The sequence below is a fragment of the Pezoporus wallicus genome, unplaced genomic scaffold, assembly GCF_028554395.1.
Source record: "Pezoporus wallicus isolate ANWC-B61680 ecotype Strahan unplaced genomic scaffold, APGP_CSIRO_Pwel_v1 contig_6787, whole genome shotgun sequence".
Classification (NCBI taxonomy): domain Eukaryota; kingdom Metazoa; phylum Chordata; class Aves; order Psittaciformes; family Psittacidae; genus Pezoporus; species Pezoporus wallicus.
This window is the reverse complement of record NW_026636951.1, coordinates 1,959,694-1,973,693: the sequence shown is the minus strand read 5'-3', so window position 1 is coordinate 1,973,693 and position 14,000 is coordinate 1,959,694. Positions and strand designations below refer to the sequence as shown.

The 14,000-nt window shown below is 38.4% G+C and overlaps 1 protein-coding gene across 3 annotated transcripts in view; it reads right to left on the bottom strand.

Annotated features, from left to right (window-relative positions):
* PDE6C (phosphodiesterase 6C) overlaps positions 1-7,627 on the bottom strand; it is a 29,458-nt gene extending 21,831 nt beyond the window's left edge. Inside the window, exons 1-2 of one of the 3 annotated variants that reach the window (XM_057402341.1) lie at positions 7,277-7,627; positions 6,900-7,225 (exon numbers count right to left, since the gene is read on the bottom strand). In XM_057402341.1, the coding sequence (XP_057258324.1) occupies positions 6,900-7,225; positions 7,277-7,379 (429 nt within the window). In that variant the 5' untranslated portion in view covers positions 7,380-7,627. Of the gene's footprint in view, positions 1-6,899 lie in introns of all 3 variants that reach the window. The other 2 variants (XM_057402340.1, XM_057402339.1) reach the window with 2 other exon arrangements.
* Positions 7,628-14,000: the final 6,373 nt, after the last annotated feature.

Here is a 14,000-nt window from a genome sequence, read left to right as displayed (position 1 = left end):
CTACTAGACATTACTAATACAAACCTCTTACCAATGAAATATCAATATAAAGTTCTACTTTTAGATAATTTGGCCTCAACTTTTCATTTTCTTTAAGGTTTGTATGCTTATTTCCACCTCACAGCTACCAGTGGAATTTACTATATCAGAAGTCACTGTTGTGTAAGCAGTGTGATCACACCTGTGTGAAAGGGAAAAGTAAGGCCTGTCTTTCTAAAAATGACTTATTTTCCTCATATGGCAGTTACAGATAAACTTCCTTACTGGAACTATACCATATCTGATTCTGAGATAAAATAAATATAAACGAGAAAAAAAAAAATCACTCCCCTGGGAGCCGTAGGCATTTCAAGAAGTTAATTTTAAAAGGCTATATAAGCAGATAATACTTTAAGATTATGTAGCTTGTTTTTCTTTTAAAAAAAATCAATGTTACTTTGTTGTTTCTGGAAAGCTCTTACTGGTGGGGTGCCCAAAAGAAGGAATCATCTTGCGTTCTGTTTTCCTGCAGATCTCAGTTCCATTCTTGGGAATGATATGTTCCTCTGTATTTCCTTTCACTAGTTTTTAAAGACCTTATTTCTCTCATGAAGAATTCTCCTTCAGTAGCTGGTTTTAGCTATCCCACAATTCTTTAAGTGACTATGAAGAGGAGCTCTGCAAAATTTTCTAACCTTTCGCAAATTTTCTATGCCAGCTTAAGAAAATGCTGAAGACCATCATTCTAATGTTTGTGGAACCATCCTACAGTATTTAATAAAGGAAGTACACCTTGCAGTGCATAATGTTATTTTAGGGTTTGCTATACCAGCACACTGAATTAAGCCTTGAGCATTTCTGATGAGATTAACAACAAAATGCAGCCTGAGGAAAATGAGTTTGACAGTATGAGAAACTCCAGGTCAAAGTCTGCAGTGTAAATTAGTTGTTGAGTGTAAATTTGATGAGAAAAGGCAAAACATTTAAGTAATGAGATAGTGTAACCCTTGTTAATTTAGTTTCAATTGCACATGCAAAAGCATATCATTTATACAAATTCAGGAAAGACAGAAAAATGGAAAAGTATAAGGGATCAAGGATCCCTCTTCCCTGTTCAGCTAGTCAGGGTGAAGTTTCACTGCTCTGGTTGATTTGAGATAATAGGAACAGCAGCTCAAAACTGTTAGCAGTAAGGCTTCTCACATCTCCAGTATACTTGCTTATTCCCAACTGCTTTTAATTTGGTACAACATCAGCATCTTCATTAGACATGTGGTTTGAAATGTTAGAAAATGAGGATTTCCCATAAGACTTTGCTTCAGTAACTGGGGGCCTTGCTAGCAAGCATCATGATGTTGGTTTTTTTTGTATCCATCAGGTGACATTTACACCTTGGTTTTCATATGACAATTACTATTAGGCCCATTGAAAAACCTCTTCTTTCCGTGTGTTGACTCTGAGTGACCTGTCAGTATCTTGTGCAGCCCACCTTTGCATTTTTATTTTGGTGCAGTGCCTCAAATATCGCAGTTCAGAATTCATAAGACTTAATCCTGTAGCTGAGGTGGTAGTGCCAAGAAAGCAGATGCCTATTTTACTCCACCTCTTTCCTCTTACAAAGCACAGAGGAATAATGGCTTTCTGGGACCTCTTTCAGCTACTTTGCTCATATTGCGCTGGCAGTTCTGGGTTGGATAGATTAGCTCAGAATGGTCAAAATACATCGTCCTTTGGATGACCAGGAGAGGTTCTGGAACACTGCTGGAACAGGAACCACAGGAGCCTTTGACATCAGGAGCTGGTGCCACACGCATCATTTCTTTGCATCATCTTCACATTTCTGTATTCCTTCAGTATTTTCTCCTCTTACTGATATTTCGTTCTCCCGCTGATTGTCTTGCACTGGCTCAGATTTCTCAAACAAAATTTCTAACACTGACAAGGTGGTACTGGTGTGCTACACTGCTCCATCTCTTACTTCCGCCTGTCCTATTTTCAACTCACAAATGTGGGGTTTTTTTCATAATGATATAATTGAGTATGAATGGTAAATAAAAACCAACTGCTATCAGCTACAATAATGTCATCAGTCTAATTCAAAACCAAACCCAATTAATGGATTTGGCCATTCATTAGGCCACATTCAAAAGATCATGTATTGTCAGGGATGTAAAACAGCTGCATTTTGACATGTAACTTCCAAGCATTAGAAAACAAATTGAAGTTGGTATCTTCAAGATCGCTACAGTTCTGAAACTGAATCAAGTAGCCCTTCATATATATTTAACAGCATTTGGGGGTTGAACTTTTCAGTCATGTCACTGAAATGTCTGCTTGTTATTTGCCATATGAAGTGGCTATCTTGCAACTTTTTGAAATTGAATCTATTATATTTAAGTATTTTTTTTCACAGAAAACAAGAAAATTAGGATAAAGGGGAGCTTTTAATTTTATTTTTTAATTTTTTTTTTTCCTTAATTTGGAAGCTCTCCTCTTTTAACAAATATTAATTCAAGGAAAGAACTAAAGGTTCGTGTTTTTCTTCTGGAAGGTGCAGTTACCACAGATTTGTTCCTGTTTCCATTTTTGCAGTTAATATTTTACTGTATTGAGTGTGACTTCATGACAGTCTGTTTTTTATTATCAAGATGATAAGATAAAATGGAGGAGCAGACATTAACATTTACAACACAAGTTCTTCCCACGTAAAAGGTTACCTGTCAATTTTCTTCCTCATTTTGAGTTTATCTTGGGGTTGTTTCAGTTCTCATTACTTTCCAGAAGTTCAGCAAAGCAGTGCATCTGCAGTGTTGTGTATCTTTGCTCTCATTTCTTCTCAACACTGAGTTTGTTTCTCAAGAATTTCCCTCCAACAATCTTCCTTTGGACTTTGAAGCTTTTTTTTACACACTCTGCCTCCTCAATATGCTGGATATTGGGGCTTCTTCTCCAAGATCACTTTGTGAGGGGACTAGCGGAATAGGAGTTAAGAACTAAGACATCTTATTAGCAAGTGACTGACCTGTACCAGCTCTACCACAACGTGACTCTATTCTTTCCATTTTCAGAGCAACCAGTTGTGTCATTGACCATCTTACTGTCTCCTGCGCTTTCTCATTGCTTCATATTTTTGGCATCAATGCGTCTGATTCCAGCAATGTCTTCTTGCCCTAAGAGGCATTCTAAGACTACCTCCTGGTCACAGGACCACTGCTGTGTGTTACCAGAGCAACTGTTTGCACATCACAGCTAGACAGCAGTTCAATGTCCAGGTCTCCTCACTGCCACATGGGAATTTGAACCACTGAGCTGCAAGACCACGCTTCCCTTTTCTCTTCTTTTCTCCCCTCTTCAAATAATTCATTTTACAATCTGATATAGAGTCAAGAAAAGGGATGGAGTATCTCTTCTTCCTTGTTCCAGGTTCGGGCAGCCTGAAGTCTGGGTACTGATACATTCCTGTGAATCTGAAACTCCTGTCATTTAAGACAGGACTGAATCTGAAGTCTCTCCTGCCCTTGCATTAAAGAGAAGTAGAGCTCCTACAGAAAAAAAAGATTCATACAAAATGAAGCTGTATCAGTTTACTAAGGGATGATACAATTGCTTGCAACTTGAAGACGTATTGAAGTTGTTAAATTAGGTGCCACAACGATCACTGATCTGGCTGCTTATTCTGAATTGGAAGCATCAGAATCTCTCCACATTCAGCTGATTCTTCACTGGGGATTGTGGATTCCAGTGCAGCACCTCTACAAATGAGGGCTTGTTCTTCTGCATCAGAACATTTCAGTCCCATATGGATCTAATCCAAAAGCTTTCACTTCTTTTGAAGCATGTTTTTCACCATGCATATGATTTTATTTTCACCATTATTTCACCATTCATATAATTTATTCTACTATAACCAGGACTTTCCAATACTCAGTTAAATCTTTGTCTTCAAATATCTCTGAACTAAAGGGAATATTGCAATAATTTAAATATATGTAGTCGAGCAAATATATATAAGTATTTATTATTGGTTCTTACATGCTGAGAATGTAAGATTTTGATTGCTCAGAAGAGGTGTTCCTTGTTTAACTATTTCTTAGCTTTATTTCAAAATACTGACTTAGCAAAAGGTGTAAGGCAGTGTACTCTTCTTTCTCACATTGTCCATGTTATCAGTTAATATTTAAAGAATATTAATGGACGTATCAAATTTTATGTAGTCTATTATTTTAATTTGGAATATTTGTGTCACATACTCTGCCAGACCCTGGAAATAATGTGAAGCAAATTACTAGGGCAATGGTCTTGCCTGGCCTTCTGTTTCTCACTACCATTAAATCCTGGATTAAACACTATTAGCTCTTGCAGTCAACAGGTCCATAATCTTGTGGGGAGAGACTGTTCTTGCTAGTAAGTTAATTATGAAAGGTCTGTATCTTTTCGTCTGCTTTTCTTTTCTGAAGCATTAGTCAGGATGAGGAGCTTCCTCATGTTTATTGATACTTTTCTAGGTTGAAGAAGATAATCCCTGAAGAACTGGCTACCAGGCACCAAAAGTGGAGTCTTAAGTTCTTGCAATGATTTATTGCTGTTGTGATCTTTCATTACATTCACTTCTGTTATAAAGGGGTGGTGATTGAAGCATGGAAATGTCTCACTGTGGGTTTGTCAATGTTGTCATGTACTTAAGACTTAAAAAACACTATGCCGTTTGGATATGGATTGTGTCAACAGTAGAAAGTGGTTAGACATGACATATTTAAAGTACTATAGTATCTAGAATTATTCATTGTGCATTTTGTATTCTGACAAGGCAATAGGGTTAAAATTCCTCTCAAGTCTGCTTGTAATTTTTTGCTCATTTTGGGTAGCAATCTAGTTTGACTGAAGTGCATACAAAATGATCTGAAAAATCATTATGCTTTCAAAAACGTGATTAAGGCTTCAGCAGCTGCTTATTTCTGCTGCCATGGACTAAATCTATTCCTTAAACATTTTGACTAAGGCTGCAGTTCTGGTTCTGCAGTTGTCTCCAAAATGGAGAGATTTTGGTGACATTACTGGGAACTTGGTCTGTGTGAGGAGTGTGGATTCGGCCACCTGAATTTTTGTACAAATTGAACAGAAATGGTGACAATTTTGAGACCTTGAGGGTTGTTTTTAAGTAACAAATCTTGGTCCCAGAGAAAAAGCTGGGAGTTTTGCAATTAACCTATGTAATGTCAATATTTTAATTACATTCATTTACCAAATATGGATTAATGGCACCTTGGTTTAACTGCATTTTTAAGTGTGGGCCTAATGGCATAGACCTCAGTAATCCTAAGAGAGTAAAAGGATGCCCAAGATTACCTTAGAACGGCTGAATAATAGCTGAACAGATATTCATCTGATACGGATTAATTTATGAGTGCAAAATGTATACCTAGCAGGATTAGATGGACAAAAAGGTTCTCTTATTTAAGCATATTCAAATTATATTAGTCACAACATTTTGAACAAATTCTATTGCAAACAGAAATATTTGGGCAGCCCTCCTTTGTGCACCTCTCACACAGCGAAATTAAGGAGCACTGCAGTTTCTGATAAAAAAACATATCTTTCTTGATCCTTCTGATCTTTTCTCATGTAATCAGCCTTATGAATTTAGAAGGATTATCCTCCAATCTCCCAGTGTGGTGGTAAGAGGCAGTAGGTCAGGTGCTTCTTGTCAGGACAGCAGACATTGGAGAAAGCATCTTAGTGGTCAGTTAAAAATCAATTGTTTTCTTTTTTCTCAAATCAGTCATTCTGTTTGTTGCTATCATTCCTACTTGCATCTGAGGTAGTTTACTATGTATTGGAATGTTATTTTCACATACATATACATTTTCATTTGTTTCTGAGCTTTTAAAGTAGTCCTTTATTTTTTATGTCTGCCAATATGTACCATTATAAAATATAATCCTTTTAGTTTATCTCCTGGAAAACATAGACAATTGCAGTGTATAAAGTTTTTTTTTTTATTTATATTGATCTTAAGACACTGAGGTAGTTTACATCCCTAAAATGGCCCAGTATTTTAAGTCGACTGTATAGGAAATACTGAGAAGACAGGCTGCCATCTTATATAATTATCTTAGTACCATTCGGTTTATGTTGAGCTTTTCCATATAACACAAAAAGGAGATGAAGATGTCACCATTTGATAATATAAGGTTATCTATTTTTAAAGAAATCTACAGCAATCACAGCACATTTATGTTTCCCCTTGTATTTCGGAGCTGTTTCTGAATGCAGCTCTCATCATGCATGTTTAATTTCTCTTAGGTCACTCATCATTTTAATTAACATTTGTAATAAGCCTTGTCAGCATCATAACTAAAGAGGGTGATTCTGTGCAAATTCAACATGAACTCTGAAAATGTCAGACCATCTCTGACTCATTAATTTTCTTCTATGAATAGTTCTGAACAAAAGCCTTGGATCTGGACACCCTCAAGATTTGGAGTCATTTTAAATTCAAAGACAGGCTTGAAACTGAGAGTATATGTTGACATCATCATCATCTGGCTTCATTCACCTACTTACAACAAAGCATCCTCATTACAAAAGCTATAAATTGATTGTATTCAGAGGTGGATGTATGGCAGCACCTAATGACAAGGGAGCACACTTGCAAGCCCGTACTGGAAAACAGAATAGTAGCCTGCCTTGTTCAACAGAAATACAAGTACCTGTTGTCTCTATTAAGCTAATAGTCTCCTTCCTCACTATAATAAATTACGTTACAACTACTGTGCAAGGATACTGGAAATACCTCACTGCTTTTTGTCTGGATTTCTGTCTCTTGGATGTTTTGAAGAATGACTCTGTACCACAAGCGCTGTGCAGGAAGCTGAGTAAGCAGATGCACAGAATCCCATTCCCCAAGAGCAGTCACTTACCTTTTTCACATCAGGTATGTTAAAAAACTTCTTGGTATGAGCAACCCATCCTGCTATCCCGATGTCCAGAGGAAAAACTGTCTCATTGTCTGGTTTCACCAAATTCTCCTCAAAGCTGGAAGTTGGAGTGACATTGAGAAGCCTGGTGGCCACCTCTGGAATACCATTTCGGGAACGGCAAAGAAACATACTACACCGATCAGCTGCCAGCAGCTGTGCTAGCCTCTGTAAGGCCTTGTGCACTATCTTTTCCATATCGCCTCCTTCATCCTGTATTTCTGTTAGCAGCTCAAAAAGTATGTCACACTCCTCCAGACGGGACATGTCTTTGAAGCTGACTCCTTCCTTCACATTTCCAGGGCTCACTTTAAAGATACTTCCCAGCACTTCTGCCCTCATTTTTCGGTCGAAATACTCCTTGGCAAACTGGGGGTTGTTCTCCAAGTATTTTTCAACATCATCTTTATTTACCTCACCCATTTTTGCTGGATTGTTCTTAGGATTTCCTTTAGAACCACATTACCATCAAAGTAGGAGTGGTAGCAAGAAGTCCTAACTTGATACTAGCAAAAAAACAGTGCCGTGTACATATTGTACAGCTCACAGGCATAGTACATTCACCTTCCTCTCTGGCTTCCAAGCCGTCTGAAACTCTTGAGCTATGACAGAAGGCACTGGCTTAGCATCTTCTTAGTGTGAGATCTTGGAGACTGCTAAATAAAGAGATGTCAGGACACTAAACCTTGAGCATTCTTAGCTCATAAATCCTAAGGGAATCATTTTAGCATTTTAAACAAATAAAATCATCCTTAGACCTTATAAAATTGTCTGATGTGTAGTCATGTATACCTGCATGTTAACTCCTTCATTCACAGTATATATATTGCACCATGCACGCAAAATTTTCCATTGAAATTTAATATGAGGAATTCCACTTAGATATTAAGCCCACATTATACACGTGCGCAGACGTACACATGTGTATTTGTGAGAGGTGCTTAAGAAGAGGAAAACAGAATGTTACAGAGAAAATTTTTAAATTGCAATTTTGTTTCCATTGAAACAGTCAGGAGATTATGGAAACTCTATTACTAAAAGCAAATAATTATGAAACTATACATGCATAAAATGGGTGAAATCCTAAAGACCTGACAAAAATGTGAGCTTTCTTAAGTGGTTTACCCATCTGAAGATGGAGTAAAAGAACTAGAATTTGACCCAGCACAGTCAGATATGACTTACTTACAAATTTTTTAAAATAATTTTATTTTTTACAAAAATAGCCTAAAGGAAAAAGTAAAACCAGAAAATGGCTTGAATTCAAATTGAGTTCAGGAGACAGTACAATTTTTACTCTATATGCATAAATAACCAGGCAGAGTACTGCAAGTAATGTACTTTCTTCTGTGCCTTCTTCAGAAAAAGTAGGGGATTTCTGCTCTTTTAAATAGCAGGAAAATGTTAATAACTGACAGAAAATGAGCAAAGAGGGAAGCTTAAGTCTGGTTTTAGTTTTATAACATGTTTGAAGTTTCCTACCATCAGAAGTTCAGCATCACTCACATGAATGGAAAAGGTATGACGAAAAATAGTAAACACCCCAGGGCTATGTGAGAAACACGAGTTTAGAGTGTAAACTTTAACTTAATGACAGCAAATGATCTGTATTCATTGGAACAGATCTGAATTTCAGCAGAGTATAACAGTTGCAGTACAATTAATCTTATTTATGTTTGTGCCATCCACATTGATCAGAAGCAGAAAGAGATTCCTTCTATAAGAATAAAATAATACATACCCTTTGGCAATTCTTAATTTGAAAATAATAATCTCAAAGTACAACTTTATCTGTCTGCCAGAGACCAGACTGTGTCAACATTCATTTTTATCAAAAGGTCTAAAAGAATCAACATGACTCTGATCCTCTGGTGCACAACAAACAGGTCAGTGATAGATGTGTAATGGCAGCTAACTCGGTAAATTAGTTTCCCCTGACTGTGATATGAAACGCTGTGTAAGACACCAATTTTTGTCAGACTGCAGTTGCCATAAGGATTTAAAAATTCACATGGAAATCACACATTCTGGCCTGGTTCCTTTTCTCTGGCTGGGTTACTTGCCTCTAGCAGCCTGGGGAGCAGCATAAGATCCTCGCTGGTGGGTGTGTGAGGTTGCAGTATCTCAACCTGTAATTGTTTGTTGTGATTTAAACAATGCACAATTAGGGCAAACCAAGAAGATGATGTGATTTGACAGAAATTATAATATAGTTTGGAAGCGTTCAAAACAAATGTAAACGAGGTCCTTAGTGATATGGTTTGGTAGTGGTCCAGGCAATCCTGGAGTAATAGTTGGATTTGATGATCTTAAAGGTCTTTTCCAACCTAGGTGATTTTATGATTCTATAAATGTACCTTATATTTCTGATGTCCTCATTTTAGAGTTAGGAAAATACATTGTACTTGTATCGATAATTTTTTTTTGTTTTTCTCATATTAGTATTCTAATAAATTTTGTAAATTAGAATATTTAAACTTTTTTGAGTACTAGCTTTGTACTGAATTTTAAAGCTTTTGTGCTGGAATAAGACATTTATTTTCTATTCTAGTTCCTTTCCTCTTCATATTTTCCATACTATTCAGTATTTTATCTTTGTTATATATAGTTTCTTATAATAAACATAAATACAAATATCAATTAGAATTACTAAAGATAAAATAAATTCACATTTCTGGCATTTCAAACTTTTCAAATTTTGCTATCATCTTTCCTTTCAATTTTTTAATAAGATCACATATTAAGAAAATACATTTGGCTTTGATTCTTTTCCATGCTGAGGTAGTTTGATTTAAAAATATGATGAGCAGGTGCTATATTTTTCAAATTGTTTTAATTTCTGAGAATACCATAAATGTGTGCTTTATAATTTTAATACTTATGATGTCATTTGTTCATAGTTCACAATGATGTTCACATTGTTCACATTGATGTTCAGAGTTACTATAGAAATCAAATTATTTATGGAGTAGTTCTTAGTAGCAGACCATTCCTGAGCCGTTGTGAAACGTGGAAACTCCTAAGAAGGATAACAGACAGGGTTATTTAAATAGATTCAAGCTGCACGTAAATGTCAAAGGTATTTATAAGGTTTCCCAACACAGTTCAGTGTTTGTATCTGAGTCTCTGTCCATCTAATGTGGTTCATTCAGTTAAGATTTTCTGAAGAAACACAGATCAAATGCATTTATTTCAACTGCATGGGTTTTGATGTGGATAATTCTGTGGCCACTGCCTGGTCATCAGAGATTTATATGTATAATCCAAGAAATTAATAGCCAGAATTTTATTATTTTTTCCTAAATTTCCTAATTTGAGAGAGTTGATTCTGTAGGTATGTACAACAGACACTGTGTGCCTCTAACAGCCATTCTTTTGGCACTGAAATATTTTGGTGTCACTGACCTGGTGTGTTTTGGGGACCTTTATAAACAACCTGAACTTTTATGTTTCTTTTTTTAAATAATTTGCTATCCCTTTTCTTAAAAATGTAATCTTAAAAATATAAACACTGAGGATAGTAATTTAACTGATTTTTCCATACAGGTGCAAATTTTCATGGTCTCTTAAAACTACCAATGACTAGCTCTGGGGGTTCATGAAATAAGTAGTCAGCAGAGATTTCAGATTCTAGGGGAGATTTCCTGGAATAAATGGCCAGTCTAGCATGAAGAGGTTAACCTGGGTTGCCAAATGCACTGTAGCTTTGACCATGAGCATGGGTTTCTTGGCAGCTTGGCATGAATTTTAGTATACAGACTGAGCAAAGGATGGCAGCCTTTTAACCTTATGCTCTCTCACATTGACTCCCTGGTGATCTTAGGTTACCTGACCATTTTTTATTACTGAGAATAGTATTCAGAACCACTGAGAAGGGTCTGACTCTATCTTCTATATACCCTCCTGCCAGATATTTATAAACCTGATAAGATCTCACAGAGTACTGTTTTCAGACTGAACAGCCTCAGCTCCCTCAGGCACTCATTTTGTCAGATTCTCTTGCTGCTCAATGATCTCTGGCTTTTTGCTGGACTTGCTCCAGTATGTCCATGGCTTTCATCATTCGTTGTTTAAAGCTCTCTTCACCAGGCTGGCCAGCCTGTTGGCAAACTTATGTCTTTGTTTAAAGTTGTTTCCATTTTAGTAGAACATCTAGAAAAACATTTCAGTTCAGAATCACAATCCTCAGAAAGGTTTGCTAAAGAGAAAAAGAGAATAAAGATACCGTTTTAAACTAGGTTTGTTTAAATACCATTTATAAAGAGCTCAACGTAAATTTACTCCTTAAGCAGCATGTGACGTCATTAAATCACAAAAACAGGTAGCACACAGGCTGACACGGTGCAAAGGCTAATCTTTTCAATCCCATTGTGTCCTTGACCTCTGTATTCAGACTGCCACCAAGGGGAACAGTTGTGATGGTGACAGTGTACGCAGTTGTCCCTTACAAAGTACACAGAGCTCCTTGGCTCAGATCATGCCATTTGTTGTCAGTTGTTATTATGAGTCTGGTTCCACAGGGCAATGGCTCCGCTTGGATTCGCTGCTCTGTGCACACCACAATCATTCATTTCCCTGCAAACTCTGCTTCTAAGAGTTTAATAGATAGCCATGTTTGTGAATGGCACGCTATAAATAACTGTGAGAAGACTGGAAAAAGTCTTTCAATCTATGTGCAGTCCGGCTGGAAATGGATGTTGTATCTCCTATTATCAGTTCTTTGAGCCAGCTTTCTCCTAAGAGCTAGCTTTTCTGACCACAAATAAAATTCTAGTTGTTTAAATATTTAAAGTTTAAATGTAGCAGTGTCCCCCTAGAGGGCAGAGGGGCCCAAGACTGTTGGTTGATAATCAAGGATCACCTGCTGCAAGCTCAGGAGTGTTGCATCCCAACCAGAAGGAAGTGCAGCAGGAGGGCCAGGAGACCTCCTTGGATGGATAAGGAGCTCCTGAGGAAAATTCAATTGAAAAAAGAGGCTTATAATAAGTGGAATCAAGGACAGGTGGCATGGGAAGAGTACAGGGATGTTGTCTGAGAAGCTAGGGACCAGGTTAGGAAAGCTAAGGCCCAGTTAGAATTAAACTTAGCTAGAGGCATTAAAGATAACAGGAAGGGATTCTACAGGTACATAGCAAATAAAAAACAGACTAGGGAGAATGTAGGCCCCCTCAGGAAGCTCTCAGGAGAACTGGCTACACAGGATTTGGAGAAGACTGAGGTTCTGAATGACTTCTTTGCCTCAGTCTTCACTGGCAAAGGCTCTGACCACACCACCCAAGTCTTGGAAGGCAGATACAGGGACTGTGAGAATGAAGACCTTGCGCCCACTGTAGGAGAGGATCTGGTTCGAGACCATCTTAAAAACCTGAACATGCACAAGTCCATGAGACCTGATGAGATCCATCTGTGGGTCATGAAGGAGCTGGTGAATGAAGTTGTGAAGCCGCTGGCCATCAGATTTGAGAAATCATGGCAGTCAGGTGAAGTTCCCGATGACTGGAAAAAGGGAAATATAACCCCCATTTTCAAGAAGGGGAAAATGGATGACCCAGGGAATTACAGCCCAGTCAGTCTCACCTCTGTGCCTGCCAAAACCTTGGAGCAGATTCTCCTGGAAGGCATGCTAAGGCACATGAAAAACAACAAGGTGCTTGGTGACAGCCAGCATGGCTTCACCGAGGGGAAATCCTGCCTGACCAATTTGGTGGCCTTCTATGATGGGGCTACAGAACTGATGGACAGGGGTAGAGCAGTTGATGTCATCTACCTGGACTGGTGCAAAGCGTTTGACACTGTCCCACACGACATCCTTGTCTCTGAATTGGAGAGACATCAATTTGATGGATGACAGATGGACAGGGGTAGAGCAGTTGATGTCATCTACCTGGACTTGTGTAAAGCGTTTGACACTGTCCCACACGACATCCTTGTCTCTGAATTGGAGAGACATCAATTTGATGGATGGACCACTCGGTGGATAAAGAACTGGCTGGATGGCCGCACATAGAGAGTTGTGGTCAATGGCTCAATGTCCAGCTGGAGACCAGTAATGAGTGGTGTCCCTCAGGGATCGGTGTTGGGACTGGTCTTGTTTAACATCTTCATCGCTGACATGGACAGTGGGATTGAGTGCGCCCTCAGCAAGTTTGCCGATGACACCAAGCTGTGTGGTTCGGTTGATAACCTGGAGGGAAGGAATGGCATCCAGAGGGACCTTGACACACTTGTGAGGTGGGCTGATGCCAACCTCATGAAGTTTAACCATGCCAAGTGCAACCATATCCTGGGCTGCATCAAAAGGAGCGTGACCAGCAGGTGGAAGGAGGTGATCCTGCCCCTCTATTCTGCTCTTGTGAAACATCACCTGGAGTATTGTGTGCAGTTCTGGTGTCCTCAACATAAAAAGGACATGGAACTGTTGGAACAAGTCCAGAGAAGGGCCACAAGGATGATCAGGGGACTGGAGCACCTCCTGTGTGAAGATAGGCTGAGAGACTTAGGGCTGTTCAGCCTGGAGAAGAGAAGGCTGCGTGGAGACCTCATAGCAGCCTTCCAGTGTCTGAAGGGGGCCTATAAGGATGCTGGGGAGGGACTCTTCATTAGGGACTGTAGTGATAGGACAAGGGGTAATGGGTTAAAACTTAAACAGGGAAAGTTTAGATTGGATATAAGAAGGAAATTATTTCCTGTTGGGGTGGTGAGGCACTGGAATAGGTTGCCCAGGGAGGTTGTGAATGCTCCATCCCTGGCAGTGCCCAAGACCAGGTTGGACGAGGCCTTGGGTGATAGGGTTTAGCGTAAGGTGTCCCTGCCCACAGCAGGGGGGTTGGAACTAGATGATCTTAAGGTCCTTTCCAACCCTAATGATTCTATGATTCTAAAATGTTTTAAATAGTAATTTGATTCTTGTTTCTTCTTTTCTGTTATGAAGTCATAAATGAAATTAAAATAACTCCTACAATGAAAGCTTTTTTTCAGCAATTTCCTTTGAAAATCTGACCTTCTCTGTGTATTTTCTGTTGCTATTCCTAGTGGAAAATACTG